The sequence below is a fragment of the Mastigoproctus giganteus genome, chromosome 1, assembly GCF_048544385.1.
Source record: "Mastigoproctus giganteus isolate SK-2022 chromosome 1, ASM4854438v1, whole genome shotgun sequence".
Lineage (NCBI taxonomy): Eukaryota > Metazoa > Arthropoda > Arachnida > Uropygi > Thelyphonidae > Mastigoproctus > Mastigoproctus giganteus.
The window spans coordinates 90,925,410-90,952,263 of NC_143575.1; the positions used below are offsets into that span (position 1 = coordinate 90,925,410).

Genomic DNA, 26,854 nt, shown 5'->3' on the forward strand with positions numbered 1-26,854 from the left:
ACATAAGAATGGTATTCCATTGCATTTTCCATGAGCAACAAATCTCGCTGTCATCAGATTTTGGTGGAAAATTTTAACAGTCTTAGGATTCGGTCTAGCACTACTTCCACGCCGTGCTCCCTGCCATCTTGAAACAGTTGTTATTGACCCCCAATATACAATATGGCGGAAATCTTTGATCTATCACTGATACTCAGTTGCCCGAACATTACTTAATTAAAACAGGGAAAAAAAGGGAAAAAACAGTTATGTAGAATATTATATTTGTCAACTTCTCTAATAAACATAATTTCAATATCCTATCTGGTTTTCGCTCTTCTAACAGCATTTTAAAAATAGTTAATCACTTTCCATTTAATTCTTTATATAAAGATTTCGATTTCGTCCCCAAAAGACTTGATAAGGACAGGGAACATGGACGTATCTCGGAAAAATTTTAAACTATCACTTTCAAAAATAAATGAAGCCGACATCTAATGGAAACTGCTTTTTAGTTTCTATTACATATCTAAATAAGATCGAAAACAGTGGTTATTGGGCAATGCTGCCTAGAATTACAAATAACATGCACGAGTTCTCCATTGATTAACCTTGTCGCTCTGAATTATCTATTGTGCTCGCGTTATAACAGACGCTATGTTAAACGTGCAAAGCATTCAAGTAGTAGACTACTGACCTATGCTGCACTGTACAATATAACAGTCAAAGAGAACCTTTTAATTTGATAGCTCGAACTTTAAAAGGAGTATGATCAGTGCAACTTTCTGACTCAGCAAGGATGATGGACTGTTTTTTTTTTGATAGTTGTTGGCGCATCGGCTTCTGTGGCCATATTGCACCTCCCAAGGTTTTTGCAGTACTTTGATCCAAGCCCGAGGCGAGAATCGAACCCGCGACCTTTGGGTTGCCGGGCAGGTACTTTACCCACTCGGCTAGCCCGGCCGGCTGATGGACTGTGTCAAAGATGTATAAGTATTAGCAAAACCGTAGGTGAGAAGTGCAGCAATCACAAGAGATGTGGTAATAAACGAGCCTTCACGCGATGACAGATGAATGGAGTATATAGTCCCCAACTGTGAATAACAGTAGAAAATTTATGCCCACCAAGCAATAACAACGTGTCACTTTCGGTTCTCCTTTCCAGCTGATCCATACTCTCCAACCAGTTAAATTATATCACCAGATGAACAACAGTGGCAGCCGTGTCCGAAGCGACTCCTGCACAGTGGATATCAATCACCGGAATTCCCAAACAGCTGGAAAAAGGCCTAAGTTCGAATCCCGTCAATGACGCGAGAAATTTGATGGGCTTTTTCCACAAAGTAATTCAGTCAGTTGGTCCCAGGTGAAGGCTGCGTAGTTTTTTTCTCCCAGAAGCTCGGACTTTTCGTCAAGTAAACAAACAATTTGAACACAAAATACACGCAATTACAGAACCAATAGACTCATAGCGATAGTTGCTTTGGCGCTTAAAGCACATACCGTTCTCTCTGAAGCAGTATTACAAGAAACGTAACTCTCAAGGTGTCACGAATATCTTGAGTAGACCAAGAAAGATTAGCAAAAAGTGTGTTGAATCACGCTATCTTGAGTTAATGTAATGGACGTTTCACGTATAATGGAAGCAATACAAGTTGGCGTTACTGTTTACAGAATGTTTTTCCGGAAAGCTCTGTTGATTGTTCATACGTGTGCACGAGGTTCAGGTCCGCTCATTAATATTCTAAGCTTTATTCAGTGATGGTACAGTTTTATAACGGGGCAATACACTTTGCCATGTGCTGGAAATGTGGCACACGGTTTTAAATACATTTGGATGATCAGACCTTCCTTGGTCAATAACCATCTTTGATTTTAACTTAATCGAATATTTATGGGATGAATGAAACAGCTGAGTAAGAATCTGTTGAAAACTATCCACGGTACAATAAATACTGTAAACGCTGTGCAGACAGCAAGAGAAACCATATCTCAGGCATTATGTTTCGCCATCCTATAGTATCCATGTCAGGATGAATTAAGGCAGCCACGGAGGTCTAATACATTAATATATAGGTATTCGTATTTTGATGATGGGTAAAACTGTGATTATGAAACGTTTAGCATTTTAATAATAAACAATTCAATAAAAATAAAATAACTACTAGCAGTTATGAAAATTCTTAACAAGATATAATTAATATTCAATCTGGCAAGAATAATTTAATATCGGATTGATATTCTCACCTTATGGAATTTTAATATTCTTAATGCGAAAAAGTCGGTCTATCCATAAGCTAATGCAAAACATTCATCATCTTAAAGTAACTCATATTCATTTCTTATTTTCTTTCAGGTGGTGGACATGCGTTGGGGAGTCCGTGATGAAGCTACAGATGATCACATGACCACCGACCTGTGTATGAGGGAAATAGAGAACTGTCAGAGACTATCAATGGGACCGAACTTTGTCGTTAGTATGCTCTATTCATTCAGCAATCCAAAAATAAAAAATAAAAAAAAGAAAGAAAGAAATCTCACCGTGTGCGATTTCTTTCTTTTTTACTAATTAAATTTTTAATTAGTAAAAAATTCCCGATACGTCAGGACAATGACTATGTAAAATAAATGAAGCAATGCTGTATAAAGTCAGTGATTTTCTATCGATTATAATTCACCATTTAAACAATAATACTGTACTAATGAATTGAACTGTTACTCTTGTTTTATTGTCCTTAACACTAAAAATAAGTTGAGCTCAATTCCTTTTTGGAGCTATAATTAGCGCGTATAGGTCTGTCAGTACAGTAAATTGTTCTCATAATTCTCAGCTCTCTTGTCTACATAAAATTATGGATTCATATTGGAGACTGTTTATAATATGCCAGTATTGAAGTGTGTTTGAATCTTCCAGGTGTTCTTGGGGCAGAAGTACGGTTATCGTCCAATTCCTACTATCATCGACGGAAAGGAGTTTCGTCAAGTGCGTGAATGCCTTGTCACATTAGCCCTGGACACGTCTTTGCTTGACCGTTGGTACCGTGAGGATACTAATGCCGTACCATCCGTCTTCATTCTGCAGCCAATCAGTTCAATCCTAGTGCACTTCAACAACAAGGTAGGCAGTTTATATAAGTGTGGATAGGTGGAAGCTAATATCAGAGGAAGACTACGTATTTATGGCCAAAATTTATTTCTTAAAATTGAAATATAGGTCCATTAAATTTACATATATAAAGTGCGTTCTTAGGCCAGGATAATTTAGGCCTTCAAGCCTTTCCGTTTTTCCATAAAAGTCAAATAAATTCATCTGAATTTCTTTAAAAATACAAGAAAATAAGAATACAAAAAGGATATCAGCGTATCGAATTTACACTATCCTACCAAAAGTCATGAGAGCCCACAGACTACACGAAATTTGTATGACTACGAAATATGCAAATATTTTGGCGTGTAAAGGTGTTCAGCAGTTAGTCCAGAATTCATTTAAAACGTGTGCGCCGAACGTTGAGCACATAAAAAGAACTAATACAGTTTCAGAGGAAAATGACAGTCAGATGTCAAATTGGAAATATACCTGTGTGTTATTACTCAAGAATTAAACATTCCCAAATCAATAAATGGAAGTCCATGGTTCAAGAAACGATAAGGAAGGCATAGAATAGTGGTTAATAGGTGGCTCACCTGCCTTGAGATAACTGTTTTACTCATTTCACCATCAGACCCTAGGGAATCTGTTTGGAGCTGCAAGGTAAACTGCAAGTAAACCTACAGCTCTTTCCATGACATTTAGAAAGCTGAATAACATGAATTTCCATGAAACAGCTTCAGTCCACAAACCTTTGATAACAAAAACAAATGCACTATCGACTGGCATAGTTAGTGCAACTTACACCGAAGCTGAAACGCAGAGCAACAGAAATCGATCCTGTAGAGCGGCGTGATAGGCTACACGCTCTTTCAGTTTGATGAACATGTTTGGATATGGAAGATGCCGCAGAACGCTTATTATCTGGCTGCATTCTTTCAGTTGTGAAGTTGGGTCGAGATAGTGTCATGATCTGGGGATTTTAACTTGGTATGGACTAGATCCACTGGGTCGCAGTGCATGGAAAAATACAAGCTAAGTCTTACATTAATGTTATGAACAATTCTGTGTGCCTTATATGTGACAGTTTTATGGAGCTGCCGTTACATCTTCCAACAAGAAAACGCTGCATGTCACAAAACAATGATTGTGAATGTGAGGTTTGAGGCGAATAACGTCGGAACATTACAAGGGCCAGTGCAGCTCTCTGTCCCGAACACCTTTGTGGTGATTTGGAACACAGAATTAGTTTGTTATTGTTAGTTATTTTGGTTTTTAGGAGCATTAGCAACTAAGGCCATATTGCTCCGGGATATGCGGTGGTCATTCCCTGACCTTTCCGCATCCTCCGTATTTGGTGGTGACGGGCTCGAACCCCGGTCTAATCAAGAAGCGTGTGCTGCGCACTGCTGCTCCTTCCCACCTGGCTACGGAGGCGCCCACACACAGAATTAGGGAAAGGCCAAGTTCATCGCCCTTCGTCAGTGGAGCTGGCGATGTTTTAAAAGAGGAGTGAAGCTGTTGTTGCACGGTCTTAGACCATATTGAGACGTATATATTTTGTCTGTAAATTGCGTGTGTTCTGTGTTCGATTTGTCTGTTTGCTGGACGAAAAACCCATGCTACCCTAGCCCAACACCAAATAAGTGAACCACGTTGTGAAAAAGACACATAAAATTTCTCATGTCATCAACGGGATTCGAACCCAGGTCTTTTCCACCGGTGTAGGGAGGATGGCAATTCAACCAATTGTGCTTCGTGCGAGGGCAGGAGTGGAGCACTTACCACTAGCTTTCTGGTAGCTTTATACCGGAAATTGATAGAAAAACTTCTGCAACGCATGAAATTTATCTCGAGTTCACATTGTATAACAGTGTTATAATAAAAATAACTCATGTGGTATAATAGTGCCTTATTTCGAGAGGTAAAATCATGGAAAATCACTATGTAATGTCCTCTCCTAACTTTTCAACACATTAAATTTCTTTCTTGCAATTAATGTCTTTGAATAAATACATGTTTTGTTCATAACTACAAGTGTCCTATGATTCTGGGTAGCGCAGTGTAATTTATTATTAGGATGCTATATATTTATATAATAAACAAATATTTTATTACATATATCTGATAGAGGGCACCGAAGCTACAAGCTCAAGATCAAGCAACTTGGTGGGACACTTTAGCAAAACTCCAGAAGCTCCTCAGAAAATCTGCTCAAACTTTGAATTCATCTCAAAGAATGGATGACGATGCAACGCATAACTATATGATGGCTGGTGAGTACATAAAGTAAAAATCTTCTCTCTCTCTGCCTACACAGCGAGTTGTGTTTTCTTTGTGATGTATTAACTGCAACTAACTTCCTTTGAAAATCAGAAATTATGAGAAACTGGTATATTTCATCATTACTTCATTTTAATTCCATTGATTTATCATTATGTAGTCGTAGCTACTTTAGTGCATTTTGCAGATTGAATGAGATAATTCATTTCCGCGAAGAACTGAAGCTCAAGAAGCGTGGGAAATTGGCCAAAGACAATGGACTTGCGCCCACAGCGTTTGTGACTCAGACAACAATGCGTGACTGTGGATTCGCCCTCTCTTCAGATTTGGCTCCATCGGACTATTTTCAAATTTCAAAAAGGAGTTAAAAGGCCAGAATTCGACAGTGACAATTCTGTTATGGATGCAGTCAACAATTGGTTTGAGCCAAAATCTGAATTTTATTTGAGAGGATTACAAAAGATAGTGGATCGTGCCAGAAAGTGTTGACTTAAGGGGGGGGGGGGGCTGTGTTGAAAAATAAATGAGTTTTCACAATTTTCCAGCATTCCTTCTTTAAGAGGCTAGAAACTTTTAAATCTCTCCTCGTATGCGTAAACTGGTAAAACACAAAATAAATCTGAAGTCAACTTAGAGTTAATAATAATGAGCTATCTTTCTTTTCAATGATTATATGATTAAACATTCATGACGCAATCTGTCATTCTCATGTTTCAACTGTTCATGGAAACAGACGGTCCAGTCTCTCATTATGCTTTTTTTTAAGATATTAGTATTACTGTTCATTGGAATACTTAACATCTGAGGGAATGAGTGAACATCTTCTTAGGAAAAACTTCATTAAAGCTTAAAGTAACTGGAACTTTAAAATACTCATTTCATTAGGCCCTTCACACATTTCCTTCGTGTGTTTTTTTCTCCCCTCCAGGAGTGAAACTACTGTGGATGTAAAATTTCTTTTGTTGTTTAATGTTTCTGGAAAAAAACTGAAATTCACTTCTCGTATTCAAATTATTATTTTTACAATTATGCAATGGAAGTGCATGCGCTGAATAATAATTATTATTTGAACAGACTAATCTGACCCCAAAACGGAGTGTTTCTATGAGAACCATGCCCAAAGTAAAGATTGATTAAACTTGATGTGAAATTTTTAAATCAGAAACCATATCGCATAATTAATATTTTAAATTCTTATTCTACTTGAAATTCAACAAAAAATAACAAATAAAAAATATATTTCATAAACAGCCAACGGCATCCCACACTCTATTCATTTTTCTTTCAATTCGAATGGTTTCCTATGATCAGACTATCCAAATTACTACGATTTTTCATAATGTTATATCTTTTTAAATGATCTGGTCACTGAAAATCATTAAAACTTAAAAGTGAGTGAGAGATAAATTTATATGACCTTGGATTTTTATGAGATTTTACATTTTTCTACATAAAGGCAAAAATCCTTTTTTATATTTATAATTGTTTCACACAGAAAAGTTACTTTTTGGGACAGATGTTCATGTAAAAAATCGTTTATCATTTATTACTCTAAGAGTCCATGAATTGCATTAGATTTTATCTTACTGTGAATTTATTCTTAACGAATCACTAAAAACTTTTTTTTTTATTACTGCCTTCTAGTAACAGAGAGAGAGGTCATAAATGGCATACTGAGCGTGTCAAACACCAGGAATCACTGTTTGGCATATATTCGACACATAAACAACATCGATATGACCAATCTGAAGACAGTTGGCAACTTTGTTGATGTCATTGGTAGGAATGTGGATACCGAGGCTCAAAATCTGTTAAGTAACCTGAGAGACGAAAGACTGCCTGCAAAGATTGAAACCACAAACATTGTCAGGTAGAGTAAGACTTTTTATTGTATACGCAATCGTTAGTAATTAGTCACTAATTAGAATCCTTCAACAATTATTTGTAACTGGTAGGCTGGCCGTGCCTTGTGGTAACACGCAGATAAGTTTAGCACGTAAAAAGATTCAGTTCATCATTATGCTATAAATATACTTCATAGGATTGATTTAATCATATTAAAAACAGCAGGCAACTTCTTTGGTAGTCTCACAGAAGCCGCAGGCTAATTTTCCTTTTTATGGTCAGTGGTTACAATTTTACAGCGCTACCCCGTTTAGCCCTCCAAAATTCATGAAGCTGTTCATATATACGCAACAAACTGACAGGGACAACCATATTCATCCTGTCCGTTTTTACCTGGATCTCCAGGAAATTAAATAAGTTTCATTCACTGGAAGATATTTCATCAACTACAGTGGCAAATATAATAATCCTGTTTATAAAAATAAAATATAAAAGGGGGAAAAAATGGAGTCAAACAACTAAGACCATACGACATAGGCGCCACTATATCGTGTATGTGAATGCGTTTGTGGATCCGATCCTACGGGAATAGCAAAATTTTAAAAAATTTTCTGATAGTTCGAGCAAGCACGCATCTATTCCTACCCTGCAATAATCCCCTCACACGTTATCTATTCTACCATGCTGAATACAGCTGAGAGACCATGCCCTTTGTATAAAAATCAAAAATTTTCCATTGATTTCCATGTCCTTCTTTATGGAAACTTATACCAGTCGGTTCCCACAATGAGCCCCTAAGATCCCAAACAGCAATTGTGTACGCTTAATTTACTGTGTTATCAATCTTTATACGTTCTAAAAGTCACATACCAAAATGACCCTATGTAGCGGTCCCAAAATAAACACAGAAATGTATTTACTATTTATTCATTTTATTGCTCTATTATGCAAACACTTGTACTAGAAGGGCCGCTTTGTTTCAGTTAGGCATTTCTAATAAATTGGCAGGCAGTGAATACGCATCAGTCTAAACGTACGAATTACAAAGGGGGTTTTAATCTGCGTCGTTAACTGAATCCGCAGCTTAACTAAAGGAAAAATTGCTACTGTTTTATTGTAATGAAGGAACTGATCTTTGTATATTGCCTCACTGAGAATTAAACTAAAACTATGAAGTAGGTACTGTCCAGTCTCTGAGAAATATTTGTTCGATCATTCCCAGAGGCTTAAATAAGTTGGAAAAAGCAGCAGTGCATACCACTAGTCTTTTATATCCAATTAGTCAGCACTCTTCGCTTGTTCTCTGTTAGGTTGAATGATTTTGTGACTGCCACACTGGTAATGCGATATTGCTGGAAACCTGGAAACCATAAGAGATCTTGTCTTTCGATATCGTCTCTCATCGAGCTATTCAGTGATAAGTGAAGAGGTAAATTATCTAAGATAACATCAATCCTGGGGGTGTCTCGTTTATCATTCTAACACTTATAGGGGCCAGATAATGGAAACTGCTGTAAAGTAGCCCGTGGTGGTTTCAAGTGTCATTGACTGCCGGTTTTATATACATTTTGCCAATGTAAAATGAAATTATGTTCATATTTTACTGTTATTTGATTTAAAGTGCATTTTTTGTTATTTATTTTTAAAGTGCATTTGTTATTTATTTTTAAAGTGCATTTTTGTTATTTATTTTAAAGTGCATTTTTGTTATTTAGTTTTAAAGTGCACTTTTTGTTATTTATCTTTTAAAATGCATTTTTTATTTATCTTTTAAAGTGCATTTTTTGTTATTTAGTTTTTAAAGTGCATTTTTTGTTATTTATCTTTTAAAATGCATTTTTTATTTATCTTTTAAAGTGCATTTTTTGTTATTTAGTTTTTAAAGTGCATTTTTTGTTATTTATCTTTTAAAATGCATTTTTTATTTATATTTTAAAGTGCATTTTTTGTTATTTAGTTTTTAAAGTGCATTTTTTGTTATTTAGTTTTTAAAGTGCATTTTTTGTTATTTAGTTTTTAAAGTTTGGGCGTGTACTGATAGAATATTTTCATGTAAGAAAAGTTTTCTTGTGGCGCCATCTAGTATGAAAATCGCTATCTAATTATTCCATGTTGCTTAAATAATATTTAAATAAATAGGATATCAGCATTTCTCCATGTTATTTCAAACAGCTTTGAAGAATCCTTTTGTCTAACTTTTCTGGTAAAACTTAACACTATCTCTCAATCCATTTCTATAAACAATTAGTGACCTTTACAAGGTTGATCGACTGATACATTATTCCAACAAAATGTGGGATAATTACAATATTCAATGTAAAATAATTTACAACCACAATCCGATTATCGAATTGTAAAAGACAAACAAAAAAAGCATTACTAAAATGGAAGTAATGAGAAATTGCCATGGTAACGGTTTCTACGTATATCAGATTATCTAAATGATCTAAATGATTATTAAAATTATGAAATTCGTCATTAATAACTTTATTATCGCTATAAAATAAGCTCTATAGATCCAACAGAGAGAAAATGAAAGGTTTCCAGAGAGAAGGACAAGGAATTTATCATAACATGCAAATTTAGAGGAAAATTCCAGTGCTGCTGACATAGCAGCAAGAAGCGTTAACGGGGAGTAGGGAAAGGAGGGGATAAAAAAAGAGAGAGACAGCATCTGCAGAATCAACTGCAATTCGTAAATGATTTCTCTCCTTCTTGAAGATTAGAGTTAGTCTTAATTATTTATTTATGAAATTCAATGACTATTATTTTTATCGTACGCCAATAATACAAAATCATTTTGTTATATTAATCGTACGATAAAACTGTTAGGCTTTATTCGTAGTTGCTCAGTATTTTAAGTCCCATTAGTTCTTCCCTTACTATGATTTGCAGTGCCAGTCTGGGCATCAAGCAAGGTGAATAGCCTAGCCTGAAAAAAAAAAGGGGGGGGGGAATACAACCAAAACTTACACTTGGCCAACATGGTGTTTTACTAACACTAATATATCAGCTTAGAAAATAATTCTTAACGCGGTTAGTCCTTGACGGCAGTTCTACCAACTATACTATCCACGAGGGCCCTTGCTAATCCAGATAGCTTTTTATCCTGTTTGGTGACTTGCTATATGATGATGAAACCAGTGATGAACTTTGGTTGCGTTTTTTTGATCGTGAATCCAAATTAGAAAGCATGCAGTGGAAGCAAAAGAGATCTCCAAACCCCGAAAATTTCGAACTCAACCATCAGCTGAAAAAGCGTTGAACTCAATTTTGTGGGATACAAAAGGATTGCTATTAAATGATTAACTTGCATCTAAAACGACAACAGCAGAGGAATAATATGTAAAAGTTAAAAGCCTGAACTCAGGAAAAAAGGGAGGAAAGCTGGGTCATTGGATTTTGCTTCTACATAACGATGCACTCATGCACAGAGCTCAAGTTACAGGCTAAAATTCACGAAGGAGGGATTTGAATAATTTACCCCCTCCCGCGTTCAGCCTAGATCAGGCTCCAAATGATTATTATTAGTTCCGAAACCTCAATTCTCATCTTCGTTGAACTAATTTTAAAGATGATGAAGAGCTATAAGCAGCTGTGGAAGCCTGGTTTGACGCCAACCTGAAGAATTTTTTTTTTTGAAGTATTAAACTTTTTGCAGATTAAAGATAACAATAAATTATAAATTATATATTATAAAATATAATTAAATATAATAAACCCGTTGAAGATTAAATATAATGAATGTATTGAACTTCTGGGTGAATTCATTAAAAAACAGACTTTTGCACCTGTCTTTTATACTCCGTTGTCAGAACTTTTCGACCTCATTTGGTATAAAAACGAAGTAGAATTTCTATGAATCCGATTTTAATAAATTGGGTGGCTTCAAAAATGTTTCTAGATGACTCAAATATCAAATTTTTATGAAAATCCATTACTGAGAATAGGTCATGTGAAAACAACTCGATTTTAGACTTAACGCATTTATGAATTTGTCTGAAAATGACGTATAGCCAAGGTGTATACGCCGTGGTATGGATTCCGTTAGGTGTCTGAGGGAGTCCAGCTCCAGATTTGACCATTCTTCTATCTGAATACTTGTCAGCTACTGTATTATGGCCAGTAGAGAATTGCGAAGTCGAACTGCCATTTCCAACATACCCCAGACATTCTCATTTGGATTCAATCTGGAGAATTAGGCAACCAGGTAGGTGATGGAAATTTTGGGAATGCTACTTGAACCGTTTAGATACAACTTTTTCACGCTGGATAGTTTCTTTGTTTGAAAGAATCCATAGTAATTCGGGTAAGGATGAAAAGTTCATCTGCTACAACAGAAAGATATTCATTGGAGGACACAACCTTTTAACGGTTTAAGCAGATCCATCCGTACCACCAGCACACATATCCCATGCCATGACACCACCTCCAGCCGCTTGGGTGGTGGACGGATAAGAAACGGTCTGGATATGTGACTTCATGAAGTCCACGCCACTGATGCAAAAAAGTGTAAATCGAGACTGGTCAGACCACATGATCTTTTTTCTCTGTTCCACAGTCCAGCCTTGACGTTGGCGGTAATACTCCAGTTGAATTTTCGATTGTTTAAAAAAAAAAAAAGGTGTCTTTAGTATAGATACTCGACTACATAATTCTAAATTATTCAAACTAAGAAAGACCCATTTCCATTTATTCCTTTTAGAGCTACATTCTTTGGTCTTCCACTCATTGTATATTTTGATATGGTTGCTTTGGACACACCATTCCTTTGTTTTCTCTATTGTTGTTCCTGCTAAAGACACTTCACAGCAACACCTTTCTAGAAATCCAAAAGATCACTGTCTTCTCCATGACCGGATCGAATAAGAAGCCTCAGCAAAGCGTACAGTATTCATCTGATGCCAATGAACCTGTGATCATGTCATGCTACAACTTACATTTGCATACTCTACATTTAATTATCTGTTGACGCCAACTGCAAAAGGTTTCTAATTTTTCGCCCAGTGAGTGTATGCAGTAATCAATAATTACTATATACTGATAAGTAAAAAATTCTGTAATTTTTCTGTTTCTGAAGAGTACAGAACATTTTTACCAAAATGCAATGAAATGCATGCATTTTAGAAAGCACACGGCTATTGGATTGGATTGGATTTTTGTTTTAATGGCGCAAAAACATCTAGGGCTATAATGCACCAGGAACAAGGGCTTTTGGGGCTGCAACGTTTTGTGACACTAGGTGCCTAACATGTGAACCCTAAACACTCATGTCTGAGGGTTCACATGTTAGGTTTATGTTACGTTTACTGCCAATAAGCTATCTTATTATAAGTGAGATCAAAGAATTACTTATTGAACGTACTTCTTAAAATACACTTGGGCTACTAAGTCAATATACTTGTTTAAGAAAGGGTCACGCGAAATATTTTTCTAGAACTGACTAGTAGGTAAAGCAGATATTCCATTCGAATCCTGCCAGGGTGAAAAAAAGTGTATTTAGAAAAGAAGATAGGAAAAATCGTAAAATATCACTATAAATTGTATTATGACATAAAAATTCATGGATCACTTATCTCTCCAGTGTTCAATTTGGCAAATTAACAATGAAGTTGCGAACTCTTTGGGGCTGTCGAAGAGTACAAAAAGGAAAAGTATTTTATGATAATATAATTATAGTCACATAAAACATTTCGTAAATGATTAAGTACCTTTAAACCAATGTAAGGACACCCGGGGACGAATCCGTTTCACCAGAAACAAAAGTGGCTTCAGTTGCTGACATCGCAATTCGTACGTCGTTCTCACTCTTCTCCTGGTCTTAATCCCTACAAGGGATGATAACTTCCTTAATTAAAATAAGCAAACTACATGAACATACTGCTAATGTACACACAATAAGTAATCTGAAGCAAATGCTATTTGATGAGATGTGAACAAACGAGAGGTAATTTCCTTTAGTTTTTGGAATTTTAAGAATAAAATTATTTTCTGATCACCTACAAAAGAAGACAGATTCGAAAGTGTTGGATATTACATATTTGAGCAATGCGCAGGAAAGGTGTCGTTCGCAGACTCAAAAGGCAAGTGAGGCCACCATCAGGGTCAACAAAACAGCGGAACTAGTTCAGCCAGCAAATGACTGTAATTGCGATCTGATGTAAGTTTATATCCTGATCACTTGTAGGAATTTCATTATGGGAAGTACCTAACCAGGAAAATATCTGTCGCTGATCTTGAACCTGTTATTTTTTAGCTTAAGGATAGGAGTGATTTTGAGGGTAGGTAGTGGAGCTTGCATATGTTTCCGCACCAAGAAGTTGATTCTGCCAACTAGCATTTTAACAGTAGTTGAAGTTCTCATGCAGGTAACTGGAGGCAGTCACAGGATTTTAAGCTGAGTGGCCATGCTAGCAGTCCTCTGTTGGGGAGGAAGGCGACGTTTGTGAGTTTCCCACTTCAGAATCCAGTATTCACTGGCGAAGATGGGTTTCAGAAGACAAGAGGTTCATATAGAAGAAGATCATATTATGGCGACGTACAAAACGGTAGAATACACCACGGTTTAGAGATATCTTATTGTGGTTTTTGCATCCGTTACATGAAGGAGACATTGACGGGCTATCCAGTGCAGCGGCATTTGTTTGGAGAGTACGAAGTCAATGCGACTGTTGAACCAAATCTTTAGGTCGAAAGTTACACCAAGATTTGGCCCCGGGTGCCAAGCGTATTTCGAGGCCAAGCGATATTTGTGAGATTTATAAAGTGCTCTTCAAAGGCGATTAAAGTTATTTTTAAGTTTATACGTTTATCTAAAGCCTTATTTTTTTAAAACCGTTCTACACTTGAAAAGCCACAAGTTAGAACAGAGAAAGAAAAGCCACCTTTCTTTTTATTCATTTTTCTAGGTCACTAATCAACTAACACTTTAACCGCTTGGCCTCCTAGCGGCACTGCTCCTGCCTCCCCGTGGCGGGGCCGGAAATCTTGGCAAGTAAGTCGACTTGCCAAGGGCTAAAAGGAGCAATCATGGATAATACAGACCATAAGGATATTGAGAATGATAATCCAAAGAGACAAAAGACTGATCGGATGGAGCAACCTTGCCCGTCATTCTTAATCATCCACTCCCTTACTAGTCAGCCCATGAATAAATTGTCTCCGTTTGTAATACAAAAACATCTGGAGGGTATTGCAGGATCTCCCAAGACGGTGAAGAGACTGCAATCAGGAGACTTACTAGTAGAAACCACCAACCACAGACATTCCGAGAAGCTGTTACAACTCACAAGCTTTGCTGGCATTCCAGTTAAAATATCTCCACACACAACCCTAAATTCATCTAAGGGTGTGATATCCAGTTGGGACTTACTGAATGTCACCGATGAAGAAATAACCCAAGAACTGCATGGACAGAATGTAATTGAAGCAAAAAGAATAATGACTAAAAAAGATAATCAACTGACACCTACAAGAAATATTATTCTCACCTTCAATACACCCAACTTACCCTCCTCTGTAAAAGCAGGTTATTTACTTTGCCGCATCCGACCTTACATTCCAAACCCTTTAAGGTGTTACAAATGCCAAAAGTATGGCCACTCACAAACTGTATGCAGAGGAGTTCCTGTCTGCCCTAATTGTGGATCCTCAGATCACATACAAAGTAACTGTACAGCTACAAAAATGACCTGCTCAAATTGCAAAGGTGACCATCCTGCATATTCAAAGACATGTGAAAAGTGGAAAACGGAGAAAAAAATAGTAAAATACAAGGTTGAGAACAAAGTAAGTTACCCAGAAGCGAGAAAATTAGTAGCTCCTACTATAACCAAAAATATGACCTATGCCAATGCTGTAAAAAAATATCAGACAGTCTCCACTCAAACTGATGTAACAGTTCCCACTAACAAATCAATTTCTGACTGGGCTAGAAATGTTCTTTCTAAGCAACAATCCAAGTTCTCTGACCAGGCAAATAATACTCCTCTGACAATACCAGTGGCATCTCCTGCTCCAGTCATAGATACCATATCTCATAGTTTAAACACAAATGTAGTAAAAAAATTTCAAGATACAACCATGGACACAGATGGCACACCCATACAGGAAGATCCCCTTCTAGAACTCCATGCAGAAGAAGAAATGGACACAGGTCGGCCAGTTTTCTCCAAAAAAGATAAATCTAAATTAGAACGTCATAAGCCAGTAACCTTCAAAAAGCAGTCAGATACATCTCCATCAATAAAACACAAATAATGCCTTGTATTTTACAATGGAATTGCAGAGGCTTTCGTTGCAACACAGATGATATCTGTGATCTAATTAACCGATATTCTCCAGTTGCCCTTTGTCTTCAGGAAACTTACCTAACCTCGCAAATTTCTCCTTCAATAAAAAACTATTGTCTTTATCGAAGAGATCGTAATACAGCAAATGCTGCCCATGGTGGTGTAGCAATCTTAATAAATTCAAAGATCCCAACTAAACATATTCCACTTCAAACTGACATAGAAGCTGTTGCTGTTCATATAACTCTCCATATTTCAATAACACTGGTCTCAATATACCTACCACCAAACCATACTTACTGTTTAAAAGATCTTGAAGATCTACTCATACAGATACCTCCACCTCTCTGTATATTAGGGGATTTTAATGGACACCACCCCCTTATGGGGCGGTCCTAAACTAGACACACGTGGTCGACTCATTGAAAGCTTTCTAGAGTCACAAAACCTCACCTTACTCAATACTGGTGCGCACACTCACATACAACTCCCAACTGGACACACCTCAGCAATAGATCTCTCAATTTGTTCTCCAATACTCCTCCCAACCATAGAGTGGTATGTTTTAAATGATCCTATGGGCAGTGACCACCTTCCAATCATATGCAATTTTTTAATATCACAGTCTCCTCCAAACAAACTCCGCAGGAAATGGAAATTTGTTCGTGCAAACTGGGCAAAATTTCGATCATCAATCTCTCTTGACGAGGAAAAAATCCAGCTCCAGAATATTGACAATGTAACAGATTACATCACATCACATCTCCTAAAAGTGGCCAAGGACACAATACCATTATCAAATCCCCCTGGTCGCAAGCATTATAATTACTGGTGGAATGACGAATGCACAAAAGCAAAGAAAGCAAAAATCAAAGCCTGGAATTTATTTCGGCAATGTCCAACCACAAACAATCTCATTAATTATAAGAAGCTAAGAGCAAAAGCACGATTTGTACAAAGGCAAGCCAAGAAAGAATCCTGGACCCGTTTTGCATCGACCTTTAACAGAAACACTGATCCGAAAACTATATGGAAAAAAATTAGACAGTTATCTGGTAAGTTTCCTACTATACCTTCTCCAATCCTCTCCTGGAAAGGGCAAGATCTATCTAGTTCCTTAGATATTGCTAATGCTTTGGGCAATACTTTTGCTGAAATATCAGCGGCATCAGCATATTCTTCGTCATTCCAACGAATTAAAAAAACTAGAGAAAAGCATGCCATAAAATTTCAAACCGCACGTACTCTTCCATATAACAAACCTCTGCAACACTCTGAACTTCTGCATGCCATTAGAACAGCCCAAAATGGTGCTGCCGGGCCAGATGGGATTTATTATGTCATGCTTCAACATCTCGATGACAAAGCTTTAAGCCTGCTTCTGATTTTTTACAATCGTATATTCTTAGAAAATGTTTTTCCAACTTCTTGGCATCACTCTACTGTTTTGGCATTCCTAAAACCTGGAAAAGATCCAACTAACCCCTATAGCTATAGACCGATCTCTCTCTCAAGCTGTCTGAGCAAAATCCTTGAAAAAATTGTCTACAGAAGACTCGTATGGATCATTGAGTCACAACATCTAATGAGCCATAGCCAATATGGCTTTCGTAAAAATAGGTCATGCTTAGATCTTATGGTCAAGGCTGAATTCGCCATTCGAAATGCCTTTGTTAAACGTGAACATCTTGTAATGGTTTCAATAGATATCGAGAAGGCTTTTGACACTACCTGGCGGCATGGCATACTCAGTGATCTTTACTCTCTTGGTCTGCGAGGCAACCTTCCTATATTTGTCCAGAACTTCCTACGTACTAGATCGTTTCAAGTTCAGTACCAACATGCCCTCTCTAAAACATTTATACAGGAAGAAGGAGTACCACAGGGATCAGTACTGAGTGCCACTTTGTTTGCTCTTAGAATAGATTCCATCACCAATCAGCTTCCAAATACAGTTGAGACCTACCTTTATGCAGATGATCTTTCCATCTCCTGCCATTCCCAAAACATGAGGTCTATTGAACGACAGCTACAGATATCACTTAATAAAATACAACAGTGGGCCAGCCTCAATGGCTATCGACTCTCGCAGCAGAAAACAGTTGCCATCCATTTTTGTAGACAGCGCAAACTTCATCCGGATCCTGAACTTCAAATTTATAATGTCTCCATCCCGGTCACTAATAGCATCAGATTTCTAGGATTAACATTTGATAATAAGTTAAATTTTATAGACCACATAAAAAATGTACGTACTTCCTGTCTAAAAAAGTTAAATATACTCAGAGCTTTATCCTCCCAAACATGGGGCGCAGATCGTACATCTCTGCTTCGGCTATATCGGGCATTAATCAGATCCCGTCTTGATTACGGAGCTCCCATCTATGATTCAGCCAGATTGAGTGCATTACGCTGGCTTGATCCAATTCAACACAGTGCCTTGAGACTTTCACTCGGTGCTTTCAGAACATCACCAGCACATAGTCTCTACATTGATGCCCATGAACCCCCACTAACTTTACGTAGGAAGACACTGTTATTGAAGTATGCTGTCAAGATACAAAGCTGTGCCATGCATCCGACTCAGTCATACCTGTTCAATCCACCATTAGAAAACCTTTTCAGAAATAAACCAAGCATAGTAAAGCCAGCTGGTCTTCGCCTTCTTGAACTGATGCAAATTTGGAATGTTTCCATCCTTTCCGTACAACAGACAAGAACTTGTACTCAACCACCATGGGTTCCACCTCCTATACCGACCTGTGACACTTACCTCTCTCAATGGGGAAAGAACATTTTACAAACATCAAATATCAAACAACTTCACGAAGCTCACACTCAAAGATACTTTGACTTTTTTCCAATTTATACAGACGGCTCTAAATCTAATTCAAACGTCGGAGCGGCTGCAGTGTTTCCAAATACCGTTATTTCAGCATCCTTGCCATCTGAATTCAGTATCTTCTCAGCTGAATTATATGCAATCAAACTAGCTTTACAGAATCTCTCTTCTGACTGTGCTTTAAAATCTGTTATTTACACTGATTCCCTCAGCTCAATTTTGGCTTTATGTAACCCCTTAGATAAAGTACACCCTGTTCTAGATGAAATAAAAAGCATATTACTACAAATTGAAGAACGCAGTCAACTGGTCACCTTCTGCTGGATTCCAGCTCATTCTGGCATTTTGGGCAACGAACTGGCTGATAAAGCCGCAAAAAAATCCAACTAGCTTCGACTTAACTGATATCCCTGTTCCGCCATCAGATTATGCATTAATCATTCAAGCTGCATGCCTGTCAAAATGGACAGCAATATGGCACTCTCAAATTAATAATAAACTCTTTCAATTTAAACATGATCCAAAAATTTGGCGCTCCAGTATCCGCACATCAAGACGAGAAGAGGTAGTCCTTTCAAGGGTAAGAATAGGCCATACATATCTGACCCACCTTTATTTACTCACAGGGAATGTCCCGCCACAGTGTTCACTTTGTAATATAAATCTGAGTATTAAACACATTCTCATTGACTGCCCTTACTATGAACAAGACAGAACTTCAACCCTACTATCACTGGTTAATCTTCGTAAACCAATAACTTTAGAGAATCTCATTGGAGATGATGCAGATATTTCCGAATTTTTCAACTTCATAAAGCAAACAGGACTTTTTAATCAATTCTGAATTTATGAAACCTTTTCATCTCTTTTTATAATAAATGAATAGGCGCATTATGGCCAAAGTAGCCTATGCGCCATCAAACCTCCATATCAACAACAACACCAAGATTTTTGTGGTTTGTCACATTTGACGTTACTGCACCATCCAGTAAGGATGGTATAAATGCGGAAGCCTGTTTCAAAGAGGAACACCTTAATTACAGATATTTCTGGATTCAGCTTATACCGAAATGTTGAAGACACTTGAAGATCGAGAGCTATGAGTTTTTTTGCGGATGACAGCCGTGATTACGCCTATGTCGGATGACGGTGGTATTTCGTCGGAACAGGTAATTACCTCATCTATGGTGCATACATACGGAATAAGGAGAGCGGTAAGCAGCAGCCGGGATAAAACGTCCCTTGAGGCAAGTCTGCATGGATAGATCGAGTGTAGATCAGGCGATGGGGAGATATACTTTCTTAAATAATAGAACAGTGTACCTCTATCATCGCAATGCGATAAGTGAAGTACACTAATCTATTACGTAGGAGTGATTGCAGAAAAGTGAAGACGTCACATTTTAAATGGAAGAAGTTTAACAGATTCAAAAGAGCTATAATATTTAGGCTATCAAATTCAACCTCAATTTCCACTCTAAACTCGAATATATTTAGTATTGAAGTTTGGAGTGGTAGATGGTTGGTGACAGTTGAAGTATTGGGGAGTGCATAATAGAATTGCTTTAGTAATTGCGGAAGATGTTGGCTGGTTGGTGTTTTATGACGCATTGTAATTGGGGAAGAAGATAGCGTGTTATGTGGGGTAGGAGAACGTTTTTTGAGAGAGGATGGAACGAAACGGGTAGAGCTGAGGATAAAGGCTATCAATTGAGGCGCTTCACGAAGAAATGAGGGACTTTATCAGCAGTGCATGATGTGCGTTCAGATTTAATGTCATGAAACAGTGCTGCCAGTCAATATAGATGGAAAAGGTTCATCATTTGAACCAGTAATGAAGTCTGTGTGATGATTATACGGTTGTGTAGCGTCGTCCTGAAATCTGGCGACACAACTGATGTATTTAGCTGGAGTGAAGTAGAAACAATTATCAACTTGCAGAGAAAACTTGGATTGATCTGCGAAAAGCGGGATAACATACTTGTCTAAAGTCCACTCCATGTTCATGATTCTATCTGTACTCGCTGTCTTCTTTAGAAGGAATTAACACTGTGGTTCTATGTACATAGAAACCCATGCCCATGCAGTTGTCCACGTACAGCAAGGAAAGAAACACGCTTTCCTTTAACTGCAGCGAGCTGTCCAGATTGTACTCTGGAGCTTGGTATTATCAGGTATCTCACATAATCAATCTTTATTCAACAACAGATCATAATTTATGCGACATACACACACTGCAGCTTGTTATTTCATCGCTTCGCTGGTTTTTTGTTACACTGAACATATCACCATTTTACTCTATGGAAATAGTGAACTTTTATCTGACTGCCCGTTTCATGATTTGATGATCACCATCGTACTAAACCCTCTGAAACTTTTGATTAAGTGTTTCCCCATGCGTAATTAGGATCATGATCATTCGAACCGTGACAGCTGTGTTTACTAGGCTAGCAAAAATCCTTGCTTTACTCTACATAAAGATGTTAATCTGCCAGGGATCAGTTTTTGTATGGGACTCTCCTGTGGGATAAATGAACCTAACAGATTCAACTATACTGTTGACGGATAGAGTTACCTTGACTGTTAGTAAATGATGCAATTCCTACAATAAGAAATGTGTTTCTGGAACGGGACGGTAAACTCCACATTTTCACTATAATACACAGAGAGATCAATGAATTATGACCACCTACCTAATACTTCGTAGGTCCTCCTTTTGCCCTCAGTATAGCAGCTGTCCGACGTGGCATTGATTCAACAAGATGTCGGAAGCGTTCGGGAGGTATGGCCAAAAAAGCTGTGTGTAATGTGGCTAGCAATGCAGGTATGGAGGTGATTGGTGTATTCAGACGCCTGATATGCTTTTCCATAATGTCCCACAAGTGCTCTATGGAATTGATATCGGGGGAAGTTTTGAGGCCAGTTGATATGCTGGAAGTCAGAACTGTGTTCCTCAAACCATTCCTGCACAACAAGTGCCCCATGACTCAGCGCATTGTCATCTTGGAATACACCATCGCCATTCGAGAAAAAAAGTGTGACATAGCGGGGTGTACACGGTCAGCAAGCAGTTGACGATAGCCGAGACCACTAATACTTTGTTCCACATGCACAAGGGGTCCAAGTCCCTGCGAGTGAGACAACGAAAGGTCAACGAGGCGGCTGTATGGTGTCCCACACCATACAGCCGCCTCCACCGGCCGACAATTTTGATACCATGCATGATGCATCAAGAGCTTCATGTTGTTGACGCCAAATTCTAAAGGACCATCCACGGTGTGGAGTAAATAACGTGACTCATCCGACCAGCACACCTCCTTCCAGGCTTCTAACGTCCAACTTGCATGATCTTTGCACCAGGCGAGCCTTTTAGGCCGATGAACCTTGGTTAGGAGATGATGCCTTAGGGATCGTCTGCTGGTATAGCTCATGCGTGCGAGCGTGCAACGTATGGTCATACCAGATAATGTTCCGGGTTGGCCCATGTATTGGGTAGTCAACTCTTGAAAGGTGCTGCGCCTGTTCGCCAGCACGAGTCGTCGGACCCGGCGCTTACCTCTAACATCAACCTTTCGTTGACCTTTGCAGTTTTGCCGTCGGGCCGTTGTTTGACCATTTTGACGCCACTCCTGGTACACTTTAACTACGGCGGCTCTCCAACACCCCACCAGTTCAGCCTTTTGGGAAATCGAGGCACCAACTCGTCGAGCACCCACAATCTGACCATTATCAAAGTCCGATAAATCCTTCCTTTTACCCATCACGCTCGGAATTTTACTACCTGCAGAACCACTGACACCTTATCTATGCTACGTAGGTCGACTAACTGCGCACTCTCGTACCTCACGTGGTCAACGTGTGACATTCAGTTTTCATAGAGTGGTCATAATTCAGTGATCACTCAGTGTATTTATGCTTATCTGAATAGTGGATTTCGCAAAAGATGGATATGTTCCTGGGGAGGGGGATGTTTTTTTGAATATCTCACTTTCCTAGACTTTTCTGCATAAATCACAAATTTGCAGGATTTGTTGGCGATGATACAACAGGAACCAGGAAAAATTACAGCTGATATGTGCACCACCACACGCCGTGATGTGAGAAACTATGCCATTCATGTATGCGTGCTACTGGAAGACTTTAACAGGTAACATAACGTCTGTAATGCATCACATTTTTATGAACATGAAACCCATTTTTGGTTCATGTTCACTCAATAAACTTTCTGAAATACAGCATTTCAAATGTGTTTATGCATAATTTTGACTAACCTTGTAAATAAAGATATAATATAACCACCCGAAAACGGGAAAATTTCAAGATCCCTTTAAGCTCAACTTCTAACGTGGCCAGATATGGAGGTTTGACTGTATTTATATCCATTGATTTACTTTATTTAATATTTAATTAAAATATACACAATCGTCGGAGTTGTTTGTTCCATTTAAATTTAATACTGTCTGGTAAAAAAAAATAATTAATCAGCTTCTGATTTTCACTAATGAATCAAATACAGCATTAACAAAAATAAGAAATAACAATGAGCTCAAAGTAGATCCTAAGTTGGGCTAAAATATAATTACCAAATTTTGACATTTATATCAATAAATAAGAATTTTATTCCTATGATAAAAAAAAATTACAGCATACGTGAAATATTGCCATTCAATCCATAATAATGAATTCAATCCATTGAGTTTTGCCAAAAAATATTCACAATCTCCATGGAGTCAAAATGGCAAATTCCGGTGGACACTGGTGGTAATTTCCGTGAAGGACCAATTCCTGGTATTCTAATTAAGGTGTCATCTATTATGAACTATTAATCGATTCATGGATCGGATGCTAGGGTTAAAATTCAGCTACCTTGCCAAAAACGCTTGATACTCCCCCCCTCCCTGCCACTTCAACCTGCCATCATAAACTCAACCAGGCGCCATCTTTCTATTGCATGATCATTGGGGAGCTGTTTCACCCTGTTTTCCAGCAAACGGCACTGATTCCACACGAGTTTTTTCTAATATGAGCCACGACGATTTCCATCTAGGTTTTAAATGCATCTAGTTTACATTATGTAGCATGGCTAAACACACATCACTCTTTGTATATGCAAATAATTTCAGACAGATCTTATCGATTTTTCTGTTTGTTACTTAAAGTTTTATCACGAATCAATTATTAATTAGTTCTAGCAAACGACGCTTATTCAAATTGCAGTCACGAATAAAGAGGCGTTCTGTGTTGCTTAACTTGTTAATTAACGACTAGTGGTCATTACTAAACCACACTTGAAAAAAACTATTTCGTTCTGAAGTATTATTAACGAACTAATGATATTTTTAGTGCATATGCACAACCAGTAATATATTCGCTAAAAGATATCAAGCACGAGTTGACTAAGAGATAATGGCATTGCGCATAAAAATATATTTTATTAACACTAATTACCTTACGGACCTCACTAGTCAGCAATTACCCATCTCTTCCATCATGCAGTATGATGGATGTCTTTTGAGGTTATGATGAACAACATGGCGAGATCCAAACTTCTTTACATTTCGAGGGTACAGCTCTAAAACGATGTTCGCAGGCCGGCCGCTAGTTAGTACTTCGGAACGAACCTATTGGTCACTCTCTAAGAAGCTTCCAGATCAGCTAGTGTATAATAATCTTGCTACCTCTACTCTGCCAGATACTTACTGGAGGGAGTCCGAGTAGTGCGGGGGGCATTGTTCAGGCCACATTAAGTCAAGGATCTGAGTATATTCTTACCATGTGTACGCCATATCAAAAATTTCATTACTTCATACAGCATGTCCTCCCCCCCAACTTTTTCTTACTATTGCATACACCATGAATTGTCAAACTAACAGAGCAAACTTATCTGCGAAAAGATTTAAACCTCCCAAACACTTCTTAGTCATTTCACAAATATACGTGGTCTCAGTTCTAATCTCATCTCAGTTGCCCAAATTATTCGCTGTATTCCTCTCGCCTCAAAGGTGGTACTTGTGCATATGTCCGTTCCCATATTCCGTATAATAAATTTGGTATTTTGGAATCTCCTCTGGCTTAAAATCTCTCTACCTCATTCTGTCAAACTCATCTGTTGTCTCTACCGTTCTCCCAACTCCACTAATCACTTGGAACTCTTTGACTTCCTCTCTTTACAACTTGACTTTCCCCAGTCGTACATTCCTAGCAGTAAGGTAATTTTCCTTGGAGATTTTAATGTTCACTACTCCAGCTAGCTTCGTTTTCTAGTCACACAGATACAGCGGGTCGAGATGCTTAGGCTATTGCAATTACTAATGACCTCGCACAGATTCTTCATTTACCTACCAGAATACCAGACAATCCTAACCATACAGCTAACACGCTTGGTCCTTTTCTCACAAACAACCCTTCTAAGTACATGGTCGAAGTGAGCGGTCCTTTAGGCATCTCAGATCACAACATAGTGATTGTCTCTTCTCCAATGGAGCCTCTATCTCATGGCTATTCCCAATCTCGTATTGTTTGGCATTACAAGAATGCAAAATGGGATGACCTGCGAGATTTCCTTTCTTCTTTTCCTTGGTCGGATTACCATTTGAAAATTTCTGATGTCAACGTTTGCTCAGATCGTGTCAGTGATATTATTCTTGTAGGAATGGAATCCTTAATTCCACACTCAACTTTAAAATCTCGTCCTTTATCTAAACCTTGGTTTTCCAATAAATGTGCTAAGGCTGTTCAAGGGAAGAATGTTGCATATCGTAATAGGCTTGTTTCCAATTTTTCAGTTTCATTTTCTGCCTACACCAAAGCTCGCAACAATTGTAAAGCAGTTATTGATCAGTCCAAACTAGATTTTGAACAGGCTAAGAGTAGGAAACTCGCTTCTTGCTCTAATGGTAGCCAAGGATTCTGGTCTCTTTCCAAAGCTATTAGCCACAACTTTTGCCCATCTCTGTCAAAACCAGATGGTTCTATTGTCACTTCAGCTAAGAATAAAACTGACCTGCTAGCATCCCATTTTACTTCCAACTCGTGCATTAATAATCTTGGTAAAACACCTCCCACCATTCCCAGCGCGCTCCAGTCAATGCCTCCTGTGGTCTTCCGTCAAAAGGATGTCAGAAGGATTTTGACGAATCTTGATGCTAAGAAAACTCCTGGTTTTGATGGTATTTCTCCACTTGTTCTCAAAACTTGTGCTTCTAAACTTACTCCTGTTATTTGCCGCCTTTTTTCACTTTCTTATGCCAAAGGTGTTTTTCCTTCTACTTAGAAATTTGCTCATATCCAGTCAGTTCCTAAAAAGGGTGACAAATCCCTCCCATCCAATTATCGTCCATTGCAATTACTTCTACTCTTTCTAAAGTAATGGAGAAATCAATTAACTGCCAACTCTTAAACTATCTAGAAACTTTCCGTCTTATTAACGATCGCCAGTATGGATTCCGTCAGTCTCAATCCACTGGTGATATTCTGGCTTATGTTACCCATTTATGGACAAATTCAATGGAAAATTTCAGTGAAACACAAGCAGTTGTTCTTGATATCTCAAAGGCTTTCGATCGTGTTTGGCATAAAGGTATTCTAAACAAGCTCCCATATTATGGTTTGCCAACTGCTTTTTGTAATTGGTTATCCAGTTTTCTCACTGACCGCTCACTGAGGGTGATGGTAGATGGTACTCTCTCTTTCAACTTCTCTAATAATACTGGTGTCCTCCAAGGTTCAGTTCTTTCCCCACTCTTTCCCTCTTGTATATTAATGATCTTCTTCGATTGACCGCAAATCCTCTCCACAGTTTTGCTGATGATAGCACATTGCATTCCACTTTCCATTTTGAGAAACCTTGCCCTGCTCAATCAGCTTCAAATTCTCGAATATTCGCTACCAGTTCCTTAAATGACGATCTCCAGGTAATTCTTTAGAGGGGCAAAGACAACTTAGTTGATTTCAGTCCTTCTAAAACTCAGTCCTGTCTTATATCTCGCATAAAAGGATTTCACTTTGACACACTGATTTCTAGGCAAGATGATATATCTCTTTTGGGGATTACCCTGACTTCTAATCTCTCTTGGCACACGCACATTACAAATATTGCTTCCTCTGCATCTAAAAAACTTGGTGTTTCTCTTTCGGTCTCAGCGTTACTTTTCTTCCAAACAGCTGTTCACTCTGTGGAAATCGCAAATCCGCCCTACCATAGAATAATGTTCCCCCCTCTGGGGCGGTGCCCCCATAACCTCTCTCAGGCTTCTTGATTCCATTCAGAAGAGGGCAATTAGGTTAATTAATGACTCATCTCTAACAGAGTCTCTCCACTCACTGTCTTCATGACGTACTGTTTCTGCTGCATGCCTCTTCTACAGATACTTCCATGGGCACTGTTCTTCTGAATTGGCTTCTATAATTCCCGCTCTCTCTTTCAAAACAGTCCGAACACGTGCCGCCCCCAGCCAACATCCATTTACTGTCCAACTTGAAACTCACAGAACCAACTTTTCATCATCCTCGTTTATTCATTCAACT

The 26,854-nt window shown here is 38.2% G+C and overlaps 1 protein-coding gene across 1 annotated transcript in view; it reads left to right on the forward strand.

Annotated features, from left to right (window-relative positions):
* Positions 1-26,854, forward strand: part of LOC150090986 (NACHT and WD repeat domain-containing protein 2) — a 113,714-nt gene that overhangs the window by 48,993 nt on the left and 37,867 nt on the right. The window contains exons 3-6 of the mRNA XM_090379506.1: positions 2,336-2,452; positions 2,894-3,097; positions 5,199-5,343; positions 6,995-7,220. Of these exons, the coding sequence (XP_090235632.1) occupies positions 2,336-2,452; positions 2,894-3,097; positions 5,199-5,343; positions 6,995-7,220 (692 nt within the window). The remainder of the gene's footprint in view (positions 1-2,335; positions 2,453-2,893; positions 3,098-5,198; positions 5,344-6,994; positions 7,221-26,854) is intronic.